Raw genomic sequence first — 25,945 nt, 5'->3', positions numbered from 1 at the left:
GCTTATTTCTTCAAAACTATTATTATTATTAAAAGGAATACATTGTGGCTTCGAGACACACCACCACTCGAAGATGTGTTTTAAAATTAATTAATTAGTGAGCCGAATTGCACTGTTGGAAAAACTTTCTCGCAAATGACTGTGCCGCATTGAAATTAAGGTCAGTTTATGCCTAAATATTTTATTTCCGTGGAAACTTACGATGAAAGTACCTTTCTTCTTCTTCAAATGATGTTCGATACTTTTATGTTAATTACCAAAGAGTTTCGAAGTAAATTTAGGAATTGAACTATGTGATTTATCAATTATTTACATACTATTATTTTAATATTACGTTACATAATATAAATATTTTAATTGTACAAAATGTTATTATATTAATGGGTTTTAAAAAATATTTTTTATATAAATAATATCACATAGTTTGGCTGTTTTCAATACTATTAATTACAAATTTAAGAACAATTAACACAATTATGTACCTAGGTACTAATTATTAATTATCATATCATTATTAAGAGACAAATGGCTAAAAAATGGTTCTACGAAGGTGATGTAGCTAAATCATCTATCCATAACGCCGTTCTATCATAATAATGATATATTGAAAAAAAAAAAAGTGAAGATTACACAAGTGTCGAATCAAGGCTGGGCAAGTTAATATTTTTTTTTAACTCAGTTAATTTAAGTTAATATGCACCAATAACAAAAAGTTAAAAGTTAATTTAATTATAGATTATTTCAGTTAAGTTACAAGTTAATACCAATTTTTTTTAAACTTTGTATTAAGTTGAAAAAAAGTTATTTTTTTTATACAAAACTAGAGTACTTTATTTTTTTCCAAACCAAAACTAAATTACAGATTAGTGTTTATACTTTATACAGTATTTCCGTATAGTATATTGTATTTTTAATAACAGTAGTTACCTATATAATAAGTAGTAATAATAAATTAATAAATTGATATAATAATTAATTTAATGACATAAAAGATAAAACCTTTTATTGTAAAATTAAAAATATATATGATGTTACTTTAGAAATTAGAATACAGAATGGTCCAAAAAATATAACATTTTTAACTTGAAACGATTCAAGAAAAATATTATTTTGACACAACAACATAATCAAAATAGACTAATAATGAAATGTAAAAAAATTACAAAAAAAATAAATCAACTTAACTTATTTCTTAAAATGATAAATTAATTCGTTAATTTCACGTTAATTAAAACAGAAATTTAATAAGTTAATAGTTAAGTTAATGAAAATCCAAAAGTAACTAGCTGAATTAAAAAGTTAAAGTAAAATTAACTTTTTAACTTAACTTTAACTTTTTAATTTGTTAATGCCCAGCTTTGAGTGTCGTACCCATGGCTAGTTTTAAAAAGATAAGCGATGGGAAATTTCACGGTTGTGACACAATTTAGAAGTGACTATATAATCTAAGATAAAATAATATGTATCAATTGGTTTATTAATTATTTCAACTAGTATAACCAAGATATAATATAGCCGCATGGCCCCCATATTAATTTGACAGCCAAATCGTATATAATGGGATTGTTGTTTGTGAGAATTATTAATTTATCACATAGTCCCTGTGAGTTTTAAGTCAGTTACTACGAGAAAGGAAAACGTAAAAAATGAATTTGCATTATGTGAAAAAATTGGTCACTCCTACACAATATTAAAAAAAAAAAAAAAATGAGTTGAAAAAAGGCGACACAGATGTTCTAGCAAAATTTCTAAATAAGTCCCTGATAGTTGTATCTTGTAGCTATGTACCTATGTTTTATCATAACACACTGGAAAAATGGTTTCTGCATAAGCCATACCATATAAAGGTAAGATTGTGCATTTATTATTCTGATTTTCTATAAAATGTAAGTCAGACTCAAGGCACATAACGATTTGGAAATTCCTCGCTTCAAGAACAAATCGTAGTGGTTACGTGAGCTATTAGTTTCATAATTTATTTTATCTTGAATTTAATGTGTGGTTTAAACAATAACTAATTTAAGTTTATTTAATTATACTTCCAAACATATTTAAAAAATAATAATACAACCAGCTGACTTATAATAATAAATATAAAAGTATAAAGTTTGTTTAAACAACAACCGTATTATATTACATTCATCCAGTTTTTCATCGTTACAGAATTTCACACCTTCTAAATATTTAATGATCTAACCAATATAACTTTGTTAATATTATATTATATGTATACATCTAATAAAGAGTAATGTAGTTTAGCCGAATAGATCCCTCGTTTTTGCAAAAGGCATCTCTATAAATTAATCATACCAATAAAAGGGATCAAAAGTAAACATGGAAAAATTATCAACATGTGAAAACATTACTAATAAATATTTATTATTTTATTCTGAAACTTTAATGGTTCGTAGGAATTTGGTAAGATAGAAACAAACTAGTGAAGACATTTGAGAGTGAAATTGATAGCTTTTGATTTAGTTAGGTATCATATTATAATGTTTTACCCAAATATTGTAGTAGAAAAACCCCGATTCATATTATATAGATATTTCAAGAGAAAACATTATTTATTTTATTTTAAAATATTCAAGTTATACATGCTAGTATACATTGAGTGAAAAAAATACAATACATGAAAGTATCCATCACTTAAATAATTGTTAAAATTTGTTTTGTTTTATAATTTATGTACATGTCAACTACTCAAAATATTACAAAAATCGTTATAATCATATTGATTTGTTTACAGAATAAAGTAAAATAACTGAAAACTTATGGCAATTTTAATGATCAACTTAAATGTATATCTTATTTTTAAAACTAGAAATATGAGCGATTTTTTTAAATTACATGTTTTGTTATTTTGCTATTACTGCTTTTACGACATATCGTTATTTTGGTACAACCATCAAATTCATTATTATTACGATGATTACAGCACAATATTCCACGAACTGCTTGGTGTTTTATTTCTTTGTAAGAGTTCAATACATAATGAACTTTTCAGTAGTTTATTACATGTTTTACAAATACATGCGTAATAAATGGCAATACAAACATAATGATTTTTTTTGTGTCTAACAAGAGCTAACGTTTTTTTATCCTTTACTGGGTTCTGAATATTGATTATGGCTTATTGTGTTAGTATAATAAATAATCCTTCGCGTATATTTCATCATTCAAACATCGAGACTTAGAGATTTAGCATAAATTTATTTCAGCAGCAACAAATAACATAGATCACTTTGAATTGAATAACGACAATAGCCAAACAAAGTTTGATATAAATAAACAAATAATACAAAAATAAATTAAAAAATAATTTTAATTTACAAGTTTATACACCAATACATATCAATCAAAATGTTTATATTACGGAAACCCCACGTTATCCCGACGTTGGAGACAAGGAGACTATAAAATATGATATACCATGCTTGAATTGACTTTAATTTATATATTTTAGAGCTTAATGTTGATGAAGATGAAAATAATAATTTATAATAAATCATTCCAAAAATATTTTTTTATCCAGGAATTTATGTTATTTAAAAATAATAACTTAATACTTGTATATACCTACCTTTATTAGCCATTATTAATAAATAATATGTAATAACCAATAAAAGTTCTGTTAACAAGATAAAAAAAAAAAAAGGTTATGATAAATAATTTACATGGTGTATAAATTATGTGATATATAATTTTTTTTTTAAATTTAAGTTAACATTTATTATGCAAAACATATTTTAAATGAAATATGGAAGATACATTTTAAAATGAAACTAGGTTGTCGCTCTTTATTTAGTTAGAAAAGTGCATAAAAAATTTACATTAATTAAATTACATCACTCAAATTGTTACTATTATACTGTATTTATTAAATACTATTTAATGTACGCAAAAGTGGATTTAGTACAAAAGTTTGGATTTCATAAATCAGAACGAAAAAAATTTCATTAAATAATGATCAAATTCTACAAGAACAGAAATAAACTATGTGGGTGGAGTGTCCGAGCGGACTTAGTCGTCGGTTGTGACGCACGCCGTCGCCGGTTCGAATCCCGGTCACGGCCGGCATCGCTCTTTGGGAATTTCGCGGTGTCTGGAGGAGAGGCCGCCGCGCCCCAACCGGGCATGTCAGAAACCTACGGGTGCCCATTCAAAATTCTGCCAAAAACTCACGTGTTAAAACCTTCAGTACCTTCCCCTACAGTTCCCCAGGCTAATGACCTCAGTTGTCGAAGCCTAAACCCTAATAAAAAAAAAAAGAAATAAACTAAATATTATTAAATTAGAAATAGATTATCTACGTCTGAATATTATGATTTTTAACTGCTATTGATTTTTGAAAAAATTCCGATTTTGTGTAGTATCTAATATCTACACAGATGATATACATAATTTTTGCAATGAAATATAATATAATAATATTTTTAGTAAAATGTTACTTTTATAGTTTTCATTATTATATACTAGAAAGTCGTTTAATAAGTTAGTTAATTTTTTTTCTATACACATTTTTATATGATTTAAATAATTATAGATATTTTATTATTTGGAAATTTGGAATCGTAACTTTGTTAATAAAATCATTAAAAAGGTCTAATTAATGAAATTTTATTATAATATAGCGTTTTATAATATAAGATATTGGTATGAGGCATTCAATTATGAAGTGATAAAACTTATTTCAAAGAAAAATAAAAGCCATCAAGTTCAATTATTTTGAAATAATATTGCAGTGTTTATAACAAGTATTAAAATATTCTTTTGAATTTGAATTATTATCAAACAATAAACATAAATATCAATACAAAAATTCAGACTATCACTATTTATCTTTAGCGAACGTACTTTAAGCTTTAAAGTAAAATACATACATTATAATTTACTGACTACGTAATATAGTAGGTACTATGTACCATGAATATACAATAGAAAAATTGTGATTTTTATTCTGAACATTAATGCCACACAATTATTTATTTTAGATTGTATAATATCATAAATTGGCCGGACTCTCCAGTCAAGCGTACACGACATGAAGAGACCATGATCGTCAGAGTTCGCATCGGACATACCAGAATCACTCATTCCTATCTTATGTGTAGAGAGCTGAAACCCAGGTGTGAAACATGCAACTGCAAACTCACCGTTAAACATATTTTCCTAGAATGCCCCACTTATCATAACGCTAGATCAAAAGCAAAAATAAACACCTCCTCACTCAAAGACGCACTTGGACCAGGAAAAGAAAAAAACATAGTTAACTTCATCAAGATGGCCGACCTTACAACCAACATATAAAGAACCAAAGACAGCACATCACAACTATCAATTTCCATTATATTATAAATTAAATATATAAACCATTGTAGGCTAATAAACATTGTATTTGAAGCCTTTAATTAATAAATAAAAAAATATCATAAATTATTTGTAAACGCAGTATATCTCTTGTTGGCGTTCTTATTTACATATTTATTTATTTTTAATAAATAAAATCTAATTCTCACATCTCACCTCATAAAGATGATACGTATGACTTTTTTTTGTAATTTTCTTTTTATTTCAATAATGTAATTTTAACATTTTAAAGTGAAAACATTAAAAGTTTAGGAACTTTAACTTATACCGTTATACTTATTCCTATTTATTATGCAAGGTTGTAAGGGTTTTATTTAATTATGCAAGACAGTACAAGGAGTTAAATATAAGGTATTTCGTCTTCCGGGTGCCTCTATATCATATAACATCTCCCCACACGGTTGGATTACATATATTTGAATATCTGTAAGTGTTTGAAAAGTCATACGTGTGAATAATATGTATTCAAACAATTTAAAATTATTTATATTCTATATATTTTAATTAAACTAACAAAGACGGGTATTCATTATTAAGAAGATGTCGGCACATTTTTTCTCTTTCTGGCCAATGTGCAACATATACAATTTTACGTTCACAATATTGATTTTAAACATAATAATTTCTATAACTAGAGTGAAATGAATTCTTATAGTATAGTGATGATTATTTTTGTTTTATTAGGTAATATAATATGCAATCTACAAATTAGGCGCAATAAGCATTTACGAGCAGTGTAACAAAAAAAAAAAAAAAAACAGACGAGAAAGACATGATTAAAGGAGCCATCCCCACCCATTAGTGACACTTTAGCTGTTGTAAATATACATCGTTATGTTAATTATAAAATTTAAAGTTAACATTATTATTATCTATTGCATTTAATATGTATTTTTTTATTTTAAACAGATTATGATGCACAAACTTATTACAAAAAAATTATAGCTAATTATTTGAAAATGTGGAATTTGCCAGAACTATGACAGTTAGTATTTAATGAAAATAATTACTATAATGAGATTTTACAAAATGTTATGTTACTACTGATTACATAGGTAGTAGTATTTAATATTTTTAAAATAAAATTAATTATAACTTTATTTTATGAAAAATAATTTAATATTTTTCTCCATACTGGTTCCTGACTTATAACTCATAAAATATTGTTATTATTTACTTTTAATATACCTATATATAATCAAATTATTTTTATGTTGACTTGGCCCAATTTATTCATTAACACGCTTGCTTTTGAAAAAATAATTTATACTTATAATATTGAACATACGTGCATTTATTATTTAAAATAAATTTACTTAAATTATTATTTTATGATTCAAATATTTGACATTCTAACACATAACATTATAATTAAACGAATTATTAACACTTCCAACCATTTTCTGTTCGAATATTGAAGGATTTAGAGCGTATTATACCTTTTCGGCTGAAACGATTATGTGAATATTTAAAATTAACATAGATTTCCTTGCGGGTAACCTCACATTGCCTCCCGAATTAAAAAAATACTATTCACTTAAATTGCCTCCTATTTTAGGTAGTGGCCATCTTTACTGAAATTGTCTCTGATTGATATAATTAATAGATTTCTAGTACAAATCACAATTTTTTTTTTTAAATTAAAAACAATCATGAACGCATATAAGACAGATAAATTATAGGCCTAAATCAGAAATATTAAAAGATTTAATTGATCGAATACTTACCAATAATTCAATTCCCATTTATTTAATGTTAATTAAGATCATTAAATATTATAAATCTATTAGGTAGTTAACAGACTATATCAAGAAAAAGTCAGGATAAAAATTTAAAAAAAATAAGAAAATATTGTTAGAAATTTAAGTTGTATTTTAATGTTTCCAAGGTTTAAAATTATTTACAAAAACTTTTAAATATTGAAGTTTTGGCGGCACATAAGAAACTTCGGTTGATTATATTGAATTAGTGATATCTAATATCGTAATCAACTATTCATTAGCTGATAATTGGCGTCTAGGAAATACTGTACGTCTTAAAAATAACATTTTTGAATATTACAGAAATCGGTAATACCATATTGGTATTAGTACACATATGAGTGTACCACCGAAACCCCTCGGAAGCAATTTAAGTGAAAAAATATCACCTACCTATATTATATTTTGGATGGTAATTAGAGAATCATCTACACCGCTTTCTCGAAAAAACTATGAAAATTATATAATTTAGAACGAATTTACGTGAGTAATAGACGACATTTAAACACTTCAAAATGCACACAGACTACATTCGAACGAAAGTGATTCGGTATCCCGCACACTTGTTGGTAAACTGTTGTGTGTATAATAATATTTTTGCGACCACGGTTACACGTGGTTATTAAAATGTATATACAGTTGTTTTAGCAGGGATTCGGCGTAGGTGTGTGATATTTAGTAATTATTTCGTGTCGATACAAGAACATTTTAGGGCCGTGAAATTCGCTGAATGTAATAATTATACCACTACACAATTATTATATGAAATAATTATTATAATAACTATATAATTAGACACCAAGCTGATTCAATCGATGGCTATCATCCCGACAGCATCACGTGGCAATGTACACTAACTCCTCACTCCCCGAATTCACGTGGCGCAGGTATAACGGCGCGTCCAACCCTTACACGACAACCCCTCACTTCCTCGTTAACGGAGTGCACGTGGTCGTAAGGACGCGTTCGCAGTATTTAGCTCACCCGTCGGTGCCTACACCATATGGTATTATTATTTATTATATTGCATACACACGTCAGTTTGAGCGTGTCATGTTTGTGGACCGCAAATAGCCGTCAAAGTATGATACGCGTATCGTACAACGGTACTAGGGTCATACCAATAAGTATATAAGTTCCGTTTAAAAATGGAATCACCCTTGTTTTGAATAAAATATTTTTGTCCCCGTGTCCCAACAAACTTCAAACGAGACGTTTTTTGTCTCGTTTTCACTTCGTTTTTTCAATATTTTTATGCTTAAAGTGTACATAGGTAATATTGTTATGTGCAAGAAAACCCTGTAAATGGAAAAAGAACATCATTTTTTCTGTGTTACTGATGAAAACAATATTAGGTTAGCTGTATAACCTATACAAACGACAGTTTTTAAATAACGAGTATGAAATAATGACGAATTGTTGTCGCCAGCGAGCAGCATGAGGTATAATATTATGTCTGTTATTGTTGTATTATTCTTTGTAATATTATGAACCATGACAACGAGGGTAATATTTACCACTTAAAAAGTTAAACAAGCGAATATTATCTTTAAAATATCATTAAAAATATGAAAACATTACATATTTTGAAATTTTATTTTGAAGTTTAAGGGGTAGGGATTTACCCAAAATATTTTGTCTATTTTTTATTTTTTTATAAAATATGTGGTCACATTATATATACGCGGTCAATTCACATACAGATACGTCTAATAAGTAAGTATATACAATTATGCTAGGCAACTTTTCCTTTAGATACAACTTATAGATAAAACGAACCGAGTATCAAGTTCTAATTGAATATTATTTTTTGAAGCCAATTTTGAAGTTGAAAAATCATAACATTTTTTTGTTTATAACTAAGGATTAAAAATACAACATTAAGTTTTCCTTCAAGTAGGTATAGAGAAAACTCGGAGCATCATTATAGGAAAAATTTTAAGTGCGTTTGAATTTTAAATTTTTACGAAATAGTGTAACGATAACGATTTATCCTGAAACGATTTTAAATATTTGTTATTATTCAAAAAGTATAAGTCGTAGATACTTGAAAATTTTACCAGTTATTGAGATTGGCTTTTCTTTACATAATTTAATTTTCAACATATTTTGACTATTTTCGAGATATTGATAGACAACTGAAATTTTTATTCAATAACATTTTTTTGACCCTATCAAAATACTTGAAAATTTAATACAAAGTCCCTCATAAGTTATTCTTATAATGATTAAAAAATTATAAGAATACATATGCACAATTTTTTTTTTATTAGCATTTGAAATTCAAATATTGACAAAAATTCGTCAAAACCATGAATATTTGCAAATTATTATGTAGTTAAAAATTCATAAAATTGTTTGTATTTATATCTAAGGTTATAAAATTCAGCACTAAGTTTTGCTTCAAATAGCTATAGAGAAAATTTGAAGCGTCATTATAGGAAAAATGTTTTGAGCATTTGAGTTTTAAATTTTTATGAAATCGCGTAATGATAACAATTTATCCTCAAACCAGGTATATGTATATCTATGATAATATAAAGTATTATGAATTATGATAATTGCATGCAATATTTTTGGAAAAATTGATAAACCATGCCTTATTCAAAATGCGTCCTAATTGAAAAATAAAATATTTGTTTCAAAATAGAATATATGACAATATTTAAATATAATATATCCTTGACTGACAAATCATGTCTGTTCAGAATCGTTTTTCGTATACAATGATATAATATCATTGGATTCAAATTTAATTACATCCATTACAGTAACCCACTTGTAACCTACTGTACAGCAGAGTGACATCCACTTACTCGCTATTTTTTTATTTGAATGTTTTTAACATTTCAAAATTCTGAAGGGGCGTATAGGAGTTCAAAATGAATTTAATAATGTATAAAAATATTTTTTGAGTAAACTTATTCATGACAAATATTAAATAATGTGCTTTAAAAAGTTTTATCCGAAGCCTAGACGACTAGGATAGTCGATACAGTTAGCATCAGATAGTCTATTTTGGTAAAAACACAGACGTGATCGACACACGCACACCTCCGGTCAGCCATTGCCGTCGCGCCCCATTCGAAGTGCCCAGCGTGAGCCATGCGGGGGCGTACACATTATACTAACCTTACCCGGCGCTTATCGTCCCGTATTACATACATCTTCACTCAGGATATAACAAGTGACAAGTAATTTGTTTTTGCCGACGACGATATTATGGTCGTGTGTGCGGGTCGTGTTTTCAGGTCGTCGCATTAACCACTGGTATATATATACACCCAATAAATATTATAGAAAGGTACACGCTAGGTGATGTGTACGCAGTTGGTACTTCCGCCGAAATAATGAAATTACTCGGCGACCGGGGCGGTGGTATAATGCGCGTTGCACAGCCCGCACTTTAAGGAAAAACGAATTGCCAGCGGGATCGGGAGTCCAGAGGGACGGCGGGAGACGAAAAAAAAAGGGCAAATAAGTAAATAAACAATACGAAATCAAGAAAAACACTCACCTCCACCGTGTCCTGGGTCGGGGCTCTTATGTATTGTTTCAAGCTCTGTCTGCGCCACGCTCTGCGCTGCTGTTTTCCGACACCAAGAACACCCCCTCCTACTCCTCCAACAACTCCAACGGCTCCAGTCGTATCCATCGCAGCCGTTGTCGTCGTCATCGTCGTCTCCGTGGTCCCTGGGGGTTGACACGACCTCCAGTCGTACGCCACCGTTTATGTCAACATCTTGATATTGCTTGAAAAAAAGAAAAAAGAAAAACATTACATTGGCGAATAAATGAAAGCACAAACTAAAGTTTTCGCGGCTGATGGGTTTAACGTGTTTTGCGTACACAATTGTAATATTGTGTGCGCGTGAGCTAACACAATAGTACAATACCAAATATTCGCCGGTAAAGTGTACGTAATATAATATAATGCAATACTACTATATTATACGTAATTAAACCAACTATATTTTGACTGCGGTTCGCTTGACCGTGTTGTTATTTTTTTTTAAATACTTTTCCAGACGGTCGTTTTTGTTTTTTTTGAACTATGCGTTTTTTTAACTTCCGGCTCTGGACCGAATTGAGCAGAGTCCTAACACTATACACGTCATTCGTGTTGATACGGGTTAAGTAGTCGGTGCTACTTTTATTGTACACAACTATATACATATAATAATGATATATAGTATATTATGAACGTACTTATATTATTACGGTATGTTTATGATAAGTAAATACTTATTACTTATATTTTATACCGGACGTTTACAGAACAAATTATTCATGCTTAATTATTTTTTGTTATTATTCTTTCATTTTTTTTTCAGTATGATATAGGTATTTAATTATTTGAAGAGCTGACTCTAATTTTAAACAACTAACAAAATCAACCAAGAAAAATCTCAAAAGGTTTTTAAATTTATGCATCGTAAAACATCTATTGGATATTTATGCTCAACGATGATGCTTTTAAAAAAAAACGAACACTCATCACCGGCTACCGGAAATTAAATACTTAAACATGACTTTTGTGACATCATTACATCCAATAAACGTTACTTAGGTACTTTGTTAAATATTCATATGATATCTCGGAGATTAATAATCTAGTTTAAAAAATTTTATTTTAAAATAACTTAACCTTTCAAATGTCTTATCAAATAATAAAATTCTATAGTTACTCATAATAGTTTCTTTTCTACTAAAACACGTATTATTTAATTTATTGTAAAAATTTTAGTTAGAAATAAATAAAGAACTTTCTATCACAGAATTATCTCTCCATATTAAATATTTAAAAAAATAAACCACCCGACGATATTAATTAACGCGATGATGATCATTAATCACGTAAACCTGTGAAAACCGAACATACTACCTTGCAGTATAAACCCTAGACCAAACAGAAAGACCAATTGAAAAGGCAATATTAATTGTATTTTTTTTCGTTATAAATGTATATAAATATGCGAGTCACTCAATTTCATAGAGTTTAAAAATTACACATCCATCTATAAAGCATGTCAAAAATTTAATTCCATCAAATTACCATAATTTTATTCTCGTATTTTGTTAGTTATATTACTATTCGCTCACTAATCTGCGTATTATTTTACTTGTAATAACCATTTGGATTTATAATTCAACAAGTTATTATAGTAGATATAGATAGTAAAGATTCTGATTTTATAAAGGGACTGTTAACGTGAAGATTTTGAATATTATGCGTAGTATCTACTCTTGAATTAATTGTTGATTAAATGAAAATCATGAATTCCACTTTTGATCACTGAAGAATGTCATTGCCCGCTTATATTTTATGTAACTGGAATCTGGAATCATTAGAACCATTTACTGTTGTAAATCTAAGAGAAAACGGGAAACTATTAAAAGTAGTTACATCAATAGAAGACTTCCTCAATCATGTAATATTAATATATTATATTAGATTTGTATTCTAATAATTAAACTGAATGCGCAATTTAAATATAGGTTAGGTTATTTATTAATAAAAATAATAAAATTGATTTTTATACTCAGTGGTGTTGCATTAATTAAAAATAATAAGTTTAAATTATGTGTATTATTTTAATTATTTTGAACATTTTTTTTTTTTATTACACAAAAAATAAAGGTTAAGTAGGTACATTAAAATAGATATGAGTGGGAAAAAGTTTCAAATTTCGTAGAGTAATTGTTTTGTTCAAACTTAGATTAATATAGTGTTATACTAACTTGCCATTTTATACACTCATATGCTAAATATATAATATATATACTATGATTATACAACAAATGTTTATATAACAGTTATAAATGGTAATATTCCAGTTCCACTTTTAAGTTTTCTCCAGTATCATGTATTTTTTTATTTACATAACAAATCAAATTATAGAAAAAAAATAAGTTTGTAGCTTTTAGATTTTTAAATAATATATTTTCACATGTTGATTGTGTAATTTGAACATCAAATCATTTAATATGTATCCAATTAAATAACTTTCACCTAAAAACAATTAAAAAATATATTATCGATGTCAGTTTTTCTCGAATATGAAAATGTATTATGTATTTTCGCATTAATTGATTGTATATTTATTATTATTGTATGGAAAAAAAATAATATTTTTTTGTAAAAATTTAATAAATTATGTTAATTTCACACTGTTTATTTTGACCAGTTCATAAATAGTTGAATAGAATCAAGTTAATAAAAAAAAAAACATTGATTTGTAATATGGTTTTTTTTTAACAAAATACAAACTTTGGATAAACATCAACCCACTGGATAATATTATGAAACATATTAAAGGTTTTTGAATTCTTAGTAGTGCATACATTATTCGGTATTATTAATAATATGATGTTTAATAATCCACACACGTATAAATGTAGAGTTGCTGAGTTACAAGTTTAATAACAATTAATAAATTAATAAATTGTAGTTTCCTGTTTCCGTTACAGTGTTAGACCATCATCGACAATAATGATTTCAAACGTTATTGATTTTCAATCTATTGATTAAGCATATAAAGTGAAAAGAGATTAATGATGATGAAAAACAAAAAACGCGACACGTCAAAATTAATTAAGTATTAATAAACAATACTATAGGTTCACATATATGATAGATGTATAAATACATAATATATAGAGATATATATGATATACCTAATATTGTAACAGGACGAAACTAAATAGATGTGTATTGTGTAGTCGGATTAGAGAAAACAATGAGTAATGCATATTGTTATTTGACGTCAATGAAATATTGTAATTTAAGGTACTGGACAAAAACTAATTTAGTTTATGATTGGTACCAAGGTAGTGGTATATTCAAATTATTATTTGAATCTATTTTTTGGTATTCAGATCGTCAGAATATCTGAATAACATTAATTCATTCCAATTTATATAATGTTGCACTTATTTTTGCAAGAATATAAAATATGTGCGTCATACGCAAAACTCAGTTTTTTTTTCTTCATAAATATCCAAAATATATATGTTTAAATTTATTAAAAAAGTGTATTAAGTATACCTCAATGTATGAAAAAAAGTATAATTTAAGGAAAATTCAATAAATATCGTAAATCTTAGGTTCCTATAGGTAGTAGAATACATAAAATATATGAAATGCAAATTAAATTAAGATACTGGATTATGCGTAAAAGACGAACTGCAGATAGGTTTCAGCTTATAAAGGAATGGGATTAAGGAGAAAATAACTAGTTCAATTTGGGCGGTGATATATTAAGCAAAAAAAAAAAAAACAAAGAGTTTATGTTATGTGTAAGACGAAAATATAATTTATTGTGGAAAGAATAACGAAAAACAAAATAAAAATGGTTTTATTCGTGATACATTATCGGCCTAATTGTACGTCATGTAGAACAATAATGGTGGAGATAGACCACCGAGTTGAGAGAAAAAAATATACATTAACCTCAACGAGATATAATGGAATATAAGTTGAATGAAATAAAAAAATTCGATGGAATAGACAACTTGGGTTTGAAATTGTACGGCGGTCCGTTGTGGTATGTCTACCACTGTTATATTATTATATTCGTGCAGTACGGGGGGCCCTTTAAATCTCTTAAAATGTCATTGCCAACTTCACGTGACCGCATCCAAGCTAGATGTAACTAAGTTCGTCTTCCGATTAAAGCACAGTACAATCCCTAGATAACCATATCTATGACCTTTTCTGTCAAATTGCGGTACGTATATATTACATAATGTGCATTATATGATACACGTGTATCAAACTTATATTATATTCCCTTTCCGGTCGATTGAAAAATGTTAGTTTTTCTAAGATATCCGACACGAAAATATAAATTAAACGTAATTTTATAGATAGCGTATGAAATATACAACTCAGTGTAAGAGCCAAGATGTGGGTAGGTAAGTAGGTATTAAAGTAATAACATTCAGTTTAAATATTACGCTATATTGTTAAAACTATAATACTTATTATAATCATCAATATAACTTGTCGGATTCGTTCAATATTTGTTTACTATTATTTAAAATTATTAAATTTAAGTGACATGAAATACTAATCGATAATAAGATAGAATGCTTTATAAGCAACAATGGGACGATCCGTTTTGAAACAACGATCATAAAAAAAAAAATTTAAGTCTTCAAACATTGTTGACATAAATTATGGAAACTATAACGTCTTAAAAAAATTACAAAATCATTATCAACGGCATTCTACGCATGAATTTAATACCAAATAATGGATGATACGATGCTGCTAATAATGGAACAGCCGATGAGATTTAAGTACCGCCGACCCTAATATTTTTTAAAAACCGATTTAATTGTCACGAATTTTTTACGCATTAATTATTGAAAAAATTAGTTTTAATTTTAATAAAAAACATGACAATTTTACTTAAAAAAAGAAAAAATCTTTCAAAGAGGCTAGGAACCAGTAAGAATATTTATTAGTTAAAATATCTATAGTTTTATTATTTTTATTATGGTTTCGATTAGCATTCCGATAGGAAATCATTACAACACGTTCCTATCAATACCTGACCCGACCATCGCCCATCGGTACCATAATATATAACAGGTAAGAACGTAGGTTGAATAATATTGTAATATAACATCTTTGACCGACATTCGTGTTTGCCACACGCGAACATCATGTTTGAATATATTCGTAAAAGTGCTAAACTGTAGTACGGCTCACATAAACGTCACGACCGGCAAAGCGTTGATTTAATAATAACAAACAATGACAATAACTCCAACAACAACAACAACATCATCATCATCATCATCATCATCATCATCATCATCATCATCATCATCATCATCATCATCATCATCATCATCATCATCATCATCGATTACGAGTATATACACGACAAGGCGTTATTTGTTTAAATTTAATAATAATAATATTATTGTATTTTTGTGACGAAAAGTTTATTACGAAGAACACGAGGTTGTTCAGACACGAGTACACGACTACGATGACTACAACAATCGTCGAGGGTGAAATACGTATATTTATGTTTTTAAGCCACTACGCAAATTGAAACGGTGGTGAAACTCAGAGGCGTTATCCGACTGTTATTATACGCCGACGACTACGACGCCGAATTGTTTGTTCGGGGAGGTGTCTTGCTCGGGACGTAATAAAACACTCTGTCAAACTTTCGTCACCCTCTCGATTTTTCAGCAGATATCTTGGAGTTCGGACTGCTTCCAGATGCCCGTTGGAGGATTTGTGATTATGTTTGTGGCGTTTACTCTCCAGCCCAGACATTCTCAGCTGGCACGCGATGCCGTTCGATTCACAAGATTTTATTGTATCACTATTATTGTTTCTATTATTTTATGATAAATGCGTATATATCTAAGGTTCGCAGGCCGTTACATTTAAAGCCGAGACATTGTAACTCTTCAAGCCGAACACAACGAAAACTAAACCGAAATAAAAATAATTTTGACTCCCTAACCAGCACACACTTATACAAATGTATTATATATGTTTATTAAATTAAATCCTTGTTTTAACATAATATTATAATCACCTAGATCATAAACGTATCTTAAAAGGATTACGCGTTTATTTACATTTTTATATAGTTTATTCAATATTGTAATCGTGTAGCACGTAAGTTGAAGTAAAATAACAAAATATTATTAATATGGAACACAAATTTAAATTAAATTGTATTATATATGGAGAGATTATATGAAAATAATTATTACATAGGCTAGGTAATGACAATTATAACTTTTGACTAATAGTTATCAAAATCGTAATATTATTAATATTTTGTATCTACGCATGATTAGAGTATATGACACGGGTACCGCCGTATCCTGCTATTTTTGACAAATAACTGACGTATCACGTTTCACATGATATGTGCACACGTTGATTTAACCCACTTAAATATAGCTGTCTAACCTCTAGTATATATATGATTATTATTATTATTATACAGTACGTATAGCCGTATAGGTAGTGTTATATACGATTGTAATTCAAAAAATAGTATCGTTTTAGTTTAGTTTTGTGATTATAACAATAATAATGTATTGATATACCTAATAAGACACATCCTGCAATAACAATTATCATTAATATTTTTGTTTCAACGACCGTAAGACGTAGGCTGCACTCATTTATTTCGAACGGTATAAACGTATGTAAATGTATTTCAGCGCGTTTTTGTTCAACTTAATACAACAATTTAAATAAAACCGTTGAAACCTACAAAGCAATGCAAATGATACAGTGAGCATACGCGCACTCATCATCCGTTTTAATAATCGAATGATTCTTCTTCTTTTCCTGCACCTTATCTCCCAACTATCTGGTGTCGGCCACCCTGATCCTCAATTTCCACTTACTACGATCTAAGGAGCATAATATGCTAAAGCCGGATTCCCACGACTGGTGTACTTGCCAAATACGCCAATAATTGTACATTTGACCAGTGCACGAATATGGTGCTCACACGTCTGGCGTACTTGACAAGTACGCCAATACCGGAGCACTAGTGCAAGTAGCCAAGTACACTGTTGTCTGTTCCCATTGCTGGCTGTTATACGAACCGGTCGTGGGATCAATAGTACAAGTATATTGGCCGTTCCTTTGACTTGTGTCACATTTACCGACAATCGCCGGGAACGACACCAGTGACAAATAATTGTACAAGTATGGCGATCCGACGGCATGGCAAGTAACCACCAGTGCCAAATATTGGCCAAATACACCAGTCGTGGGAATCCGGCTTAAGACTAATAATAATAATAATATTTTAATAATAAAACAATTCAAAATGTAATATAGGAAATGTTTAATTGTAGGTGCTTCATTACATTATTTTTAAGCCATTTAATGAGTGTCTTATAGTGTTACAAACTTATTTTTGTACTGTAACTTGTTAAGAAGATACATAGGTAGGTAGTTTTCAACTGTTGATGTAAGAAAATAAATTAAAATCTGAACTTGGATAATAAGTATTAGACTAAGTATAAAACATAATATATTTTTTATATTTGATATAAAACCATTACAAAGGATTAATATCCTTATTAGTAGGCCTCTATATAAAGTTATAACTCAAAACAACCTACTGTTCAACTTCTGGTTTAGATGCTTCAAAATTTTCAAAAAATATTATCCCCTAACTATTCACAGAAAAGCTTTATATACATTGAAAAAAAATTACACATACATTGATAAAAATATTATCTTTAAGTGCACATAATAATCAGAATTGAATAAACGGATAAAAAATAGTTATTATATTAGGTGAATTATAAACCCTGTTAATGAGACAGGGTATCCAGTTCCAGTATATCCTGTATATATAATGTTTATAGTATATATTATATATTATATGAAGTTTTCTACAGGAAATTAATTATTCACGCGAGTATGTTGTATTCAATATAAATCAAACTTAGTTTTCAAATCAACGAGATGTTTGTACGGCAGGTACCCTTGTTCCACCGACCATCATCAATTTAGTTTGTAGTAAATGGTTATATAATATAATGCTGTCCAGTTAAAATTCTATTGTCAAACACGGAGAATATAAAACTAAAACCACCGAATCATTGAACCATTCTGTAGCAGAATGTGGAATACAAAGGTGTATCATTTAATGATAGAAGAAATTAATTATTAGGACTTTTGATAAGTATTTGGATAATTAATTTTCAATTAAAAATGTTGATGAGCTTTTATTTAACCATGAAAAAAGATCATTCTCTGCACTAGCTTCATGGTTTTCCTCGCTTTCACTATATGTATGGTATTTTGAACATTATATAATTTAGCATGCATCCCTATTATACCATCTGTAAAAATATTTATGGCAAAACTTTTATTTGTGCTGTCACACCAATGTGTTTTAAAAAAAGGATTATAAATTACTGCATTTACTTAAAAAAGGATCAGTAAGAACAGTTGAAAATATGTTTATCAAACTATTAATGTGTATAAGGTCTACTAAAGGACCATTAATGAAAAAAACGCCTACTTTGTTTTTGTTTTGAATATTTATTGATGAGTTATGAAAATAGCGGAATTAAAAATCTAAAATACATAATTTTGTCACTCTGTATAATATGTATATACTTTGTTTAATGAATAAAACTAAAATTCATATTTTTTTTGTTTCTACAGAAGTATTCCGAATATGTATTTGAATACTTTTTTCAAAAAAGTATTAAAAATATTATTCGATTACAAAAAAAGTATTTAAATAGTTTTATTTGAATATATTTATTCAAATACTTTAAAAGGCTGTCTTTATAGTCTATAATAAACGTCCGCTCACATTTCGAATTTTTTTTTTATACCTACTGATCAAATATCGTTTGCTGTTTCGAGTCTTGAGTTTATAACGAATGAATTTTGTCCAAATCCGTTGTTTTTTTATGGCCGAAAATGTGTATAGACGTGTGGATTATGTGTTCGTTATCCGCCAAAACTGTTGGCAAGTATCTACCTATACCTACTATTATATAACTGTATTAGTATTATTATTATGTTATGGTATTATATAACGTGGCCTACGGCACCTCAGAAAGTGACTCGCGTAGGAGACACGTGATATGACTTTGAAACTTCGGAAAACGTCTGCGGAGTAATCCTCTACTGAAGTAAGTACCTAAGCAGTAGTAATAATAATGACAAAAATAACAATCACGAAAATGGTAGACAAAATGAATCGAATGAATCGAGTATTTATAAATCCATCACACAAATATATACTATACACAGTGAATATTACGATATAGCTATTATAATACGTATATAATATTATAAAGCGTACAGACAATAGGTGCCTCGTTATAATGATATTTTTGCTGTAATTTGCACATTGAGCGTTATTCGGATTATTCGAAATAACGTGATATGCGCGTCATCGTAGATAAGCGTGTTGCACTGTTAACACTTTACACGAATCTAATCAGTAAAGTAATTTAGATTTTTCGATGCCGTTAATGTAATAATAATATATTAAATAACAATTGTATACGCCACACATCAACGTATTTAACATACATATTGCAAAGGTGTTGTCTTATGTTGTACTTATTATATGATATACATGGTCAATAAAGAGGGGTAGCCTCTCCCTGAATATGACATTGAACCTAAGTAAGAATATTCATGAAAATGTAACAATGAACAAATTCCACAGAATATAATATTCTTATAGTATAATATCATGATGCGTCTGAAAAAAAAAAGCTTTGTGATAAAATTTAATATGTATGTATTCACGTGTTCCAATTGATAAATGACATATTATTATTTTTATGATTACTATAAGTTGTATAAAACATTATTAATTTATGTTCATGTATTTCATAAGTATAAGCTATATACCATATAATTATATGGTATGCCATATTGCACAGAAAAAAACATTTAATACCTATAGAAACATTTTCTTGTGTTTTTTACGCATTACGTACAATTTGAAAATAATTTTTTTTTTTTTGCTAATATAATCTTTGCATTCATATTTATTCCTCGGATTAATTTGGCTCATACATATTTTTCCTTCTGATATAATTTATATATTATGTTGTTCCTCTGAAATTATTTCGCGAATATTTGCTACCTCCCCTTTCCGTATATTTTAGATGAATACCAATGCGTACACAGATACATCACTACATGCGACAGAAAGTCACGTCAAATCAAATTTACAGGATTTCGACGTTATATAATATATATATATTATTGTTTCCCCAAAGTTTGATATAATAATAATATATTCCAATCCTGATTGCGTGCACCTATAATAATATCGTAGGTATAATGTATTATAATATTATTATTATTCGTCGTATCGAATTCTGTCCCGATCGTGTTATCATTATATTCAAATAATGATAATATATAATACATTATTTGCTGCAGTTTCCGATGCCGTCTTCGCAGCGCGTGCATGTAACTATGTAAGACGATCGAATCCGACAAGCAGCCGTTGGCCGTATCCACAATAGTAATAATAATATGTATACACGATTTCCTCAACTTGTAACGCACCACGATGAGCCCGCGGCGGGCGTGGTTTGCATATATGGTGGAGAGGGGGTGCTCGCGAAACATAGTGTGTGAGATAGGAGAGGGTGGGTGAGATTAGGGGAGAGAGTGACGATCACAAATTAACGCACCGCAGAGAATTGCGGTGAACTCGATTCATATAATATAGAGAATGAAATAAACACTGAAATAAATCCGAGTCGACAACGCTCCAATTAATAATATAAAAAACAATATTGTGATATATTTTATTGGCGCGGTGCGTCTTGATATTATGATATCGTATGATTATTATTTATTATACGCGCGAAAACCAACCCACCGAAGTAGCTAACTGATAAGTACACACAACACGACGTCATATTATGGTTTTGGTACCGAACGATACTGTTTTGGAGACTTGATGGATATTCAATCACGGTTCGGGTCTGCAGAGATCGGCTGCCAGAGACTACTCCTATATATTTTATTATATCATGCGCATACACCGTATAAATGTATAATGGATAAAAAAAATAAAAAAATAATAATAATGCAAAACAAACAACACAACCCATAATACACCGACTACCGTTGAAGGTGAACCCACCTTGTGTACCCACACTTATCGAATGTCTTGTTCTTTTCCGCGCTCGGCTGTTTTTATTTTTTTCTCTGACGTGTTTGTCGTTCGATGCCGCGACTTTGTTCCGGGATTTTGATTGAATACTTTTAAGGTTTTTTTCCCGAACTCTCGTAGAACATACAATATACGTACAAACGTCCAATTCCCGGGTGTGTGTTGTTTTTAGCAAAAAGCTTTTGAAATAAACTCGTTAAAAATTCACATTCAACTCTATATATCACGTGCGATATTGAAACTTTTTCTTCGTTTAAACAGTCGACTTTTAGGGGGCTAAAAAAATTACATATTAAAATTAAAAAAAACGGTATACACATACACCACAATCTCTAAAGTTGGTAGTCCTTTGTCATTATTATTAATCTATATTTGCACTACTCCGTACAAAATAATTTCTGTAAATATATCAGATTTGTGCTCGAATTCACTGAAAATAATAATAATCGGCTTATTTTTTATTTTATTTTATTTTTTTTTTTGTTTTCAAAGTAACAATAATATTCACGATGGTTCTAGAACAAATATATAACATGTTGGTATTATACGTATAAGTATCTATGGTATTTTATTATATTATAATACACATCCTCTAATGATTAATAATGATTCGATACCTAGCCAATATTACACTGCTGCTATTTCGTCATCCTAGAATCACAACTATTCAATCGTGAACATTTTAATGAATAATACGAGATAAAAATAATAATATAATAATATAATAATAATATAATTAATTATTATATATTATATATTATTATATATTATTATTAATATTAATATTATATATTATTATATATAATTAATATAATAATATAATTATAATAATATAATAATAATAATAATAAAACTAATACGAGTAAATTTTGTAGGATTAGGAGATTACTATTAATGAATATTTGCCAAATTGTTGGCAATAGTATTATTGTTATTCGTAATTATTGTGTTCCTTTTAGCTTATAACTGATAAACAAATAAAATGTTATACATTGGTGATGCTCTAATTGAATAGATATGGATTCATTTTAATATTCCATTTTTCGTCATCTAGTACCAATTGTAGAGTAAAATTAAATTAATTGTACATTTATTTTATTGGTACAGTATTATCATGTTTTGCATGCTATTTCCAAATATTGTTTGATAAACATGTTATACACATTTTCAAGCAATATTTATTAAATACAATACAGCATCAAATATTTCTCTGACCTAAATTACTCAAACATACAATTGCCAGGTTGATATACAAATTATATCAAGAATCTAAGAGTTAAAATAGCTGTCAGAAGCAGATTGCGTTTTCCAGAAACTATTATTTTTTCCTTGAATACATAACTCCATAAAGTGAAGAACTATAATTTATAATCACTAGATTTTATATTAAACTAAATCCTTGAAGAAATCATATAATATTTGATTTAAAAACAAAAATACTTCAATTAAATACGTGTACTCTGTATAGTAAATTTACCGTAAACCAGTGCGTAAACAAAGAATAATCAAAGTTATGAAACTAAACATTGAACTTAATTAATCAAATCAGACTGTTCCAATAAATGTAAACCTGTTAATATTAATTGAAAAAAAAATATTATTATCCACCATAATCATATCTTATGTTAATAACTCTACGCTTAAAGGTAACTATTATAATAATGTTGTAGACAAGGGTGCTGAAGGGATTACTTCATAAAAAATACTGTTTTTTAAAGTATTACATAAAACGTAACTAAGTATTTAAATTATAATTTGCTTGAAGATTGCTGTAAAGGTCTAAAAGCCTAAAATGTATTGAATTCCAATAAGGTATATCACACAGTAAAGCCTACAATGTCTGAAAAATGATTCAACCCCATCACCAAAGTACAATTTTTGATACGCCAGTCTTTTAAGTTTATACCTACTTTGGGTAGCTATACAATTAAAACATTATAAACGTTTAAATAATTCTTATTATGAATATCAGTCGAACGACCAATATATTGCATTGTGATAATTTAATAATACATTTTTATGTTTTTTACGTTATAAAACATTAGGTTTATCTACGTAGGTGTTATGATAACAAAATATTGGAAACAGAGCCAAAATCTTTTGGTGCCATAATATTGATTACATAATGACTGTGCATCTATAAATATTGCGATTATTATTTTTTTTTAATGATACTGCACATAATGACATGCCACGTGGTTCTAATATATTAAGTGGTCGATACGTAGCGTGAAAATGTCATAACATAGTACTTAGACTTCCTACATAAATCGATTTAAAAAAATTATGAACATCTCGTTGCCAAAAATACACGTAATTACTTTTGTAGGTAAATACAGAAAATAAATATAGAAAATAACACAACTCATCAATGTGTTTTTAAACAATTTTAAAAATAAATAAATACAGTTAACATATTTTTTTTTACCAATATTTGATTGTATTCGACGTTTTATGGATTCAAATGATTGTCTAAACCTGGATTTTAATGATGTTTTTGAGTAACTGTATAGGTAATATGACGTGGATATGTGGAATATCATTATTTTATTTTTACAGACCTTTAGTGTGATTATTATTTTAACAGTGATAACTTTTAAGCTGATTTCAAAATGTAATATTTTTTTCTGTTGGATGTACATTCTAATGATTAATATAAAAATAACCATTATAACCCTTTTTATTCATATCTATAAAATATTTTTTGATTAATCCATTTATCAACTTCTCACTACTTTTCCATAATTTTTCATATTTATCATAACGTAGATTGTATTTATAACTGATATCATGAAAAACACATTCATTTATTGATGATACACGCACATCAATTAATATATCAACAAAATATTTCTTTGAAAGAATGGCCAATGACAACGAAAATACATTTTATCATTTTATCAAAATTATACAATGAAGTTTTATACAACACAAAAAAAATAATATAAAAGTTTTTAAGTTTTTTAAAATGTAATGACAACATTATTCGTATTTATTTTTGAACAAAGTTTTAATAAAAATTCATAATAAAATAGTAATGAACAATAATTTTTTTTCCATTATTTTTAAATAATGAATATTCGGAATACTTTATTTGCTCTATATTTTTGAAAGTTAACATATTATTAATGTTCCATTTACCGTACGAAAAAAATAAATAAATACATAAGTTAAATAAGAAAAATTCTTAAAAATAAATAAAATAAATTGAAAATTGAAAAGGAATGTGATCATAATATACTTTAATTAAAAAACAATATTACTATTAATTTTACATAATAAATTGGTTATTTTAATTCGTTTATATATACATTCCATGTACTAAAATTAATAAACTTACAATTAGAGCTTTCACAACTCTTAAATAAAAATAATTATTTAAATTTAAAAATTAAAATTATTTGAAAAAATAAATAAATCAAAAGATTGGTTCTGTGTAATCACCCGTTACATTAAAGGTAGGTAATAAATTATCTGCATTAGGGCCCAATTTACAAACATAGTTTAAAACGAAGTTACGCTTAACCCACTAATTTTACCGGCATAATTCTGCGGTTTAACCTTAATTTAACTATTGTAAAGCAGGCCCTTAGTGTTTGAGTTTTGAGAAGTCATCGCATCCAAAACCAATCAATGACCTTTTTAAAATAATAATCGATATTGTTAAGTTTAAAAAAGTACATTTTCTCTTAAAACTTGATAATTATTATTTTAATAAAATGTTATTTTTGTGAGAGAATTCCGCTGTTTGGCAACCAAACAAAATGAAGGTATCAATATCACGACAACATGTAAGGAACTTTGTATGTAATATTGTAGTTCTCTAGTGAAAAATGTATTAAGTTGAAACGATCAAATAAAATACTATAAATAAAAATATTTTCTAAAAACCTTATAATTTAAAAACAGTCTTCTATACGTAGTGGTCTTTAATTGCTTAAATAAGCAACTGATGACTTACCACACTTAACAATAACAAATAAAAACTTAACTGATACATTTAAATTTAAATAAATCGAAAACTAGACAGATATATTATAAATATGTGCATTATTTATTATGTATCTGTACTATTACAAAACAAATTTGTGGTTTTTCGAATATCATAAACAATGGGAAAAAAAGTTAGAAAAA

General features: G+C 28.0%; 1 protein-coding gene across 3 annotated transcripts in view; it reads right to left on the bottom strand.

Moving 5' to 3' along the window:
• Window positions 1-25,945, bottom strand: part of LOC107169163 (adenylate cyclase type 5-like) — a 207,955-nt gene that overhangs the window by 95,704 nt on the left and 86,306 nt on the right. For all 3 annotated transcript variants that reach the window (XM_089226365.1, XM_089226367.1, XM_089226366.1), the window contains one exon: window positions 10,648-10,882. In XM_089226365.1, coding sequence (XP_089082491.1) covers window positions 10,648-10,806 — 159 coding nt within the window. In that variant the 5' untranslated portion in view covers window positions 10,807-10,882. The remainder of the gene's footprint in view (window positions 1-10,647; window positions 10,883-25,945) is intronic.

This window comes from Diuraphis noxia, unplaced genomic scaffold (assembly GCF_037042655.1).
Source record: "Diuraphis noxia isolate RWA-SAM2 unplaced genomic scaffold, SU_Dnox_SAM2 contig0004, whole genome shotgun sequence".
In the NCBI taxonomy this organism is placed as follows: Eukaryota; Metazoa; Arthropoda; class Insecta; order Hemiptera; family Aphididae; genus Diuraphis; species Diuraphis noxia.
The sequence above is the reverse complement of the archived record's forward strand: the minus strand, read 5'-3'. Positions and strand labels throughout refer to the sequence as shown.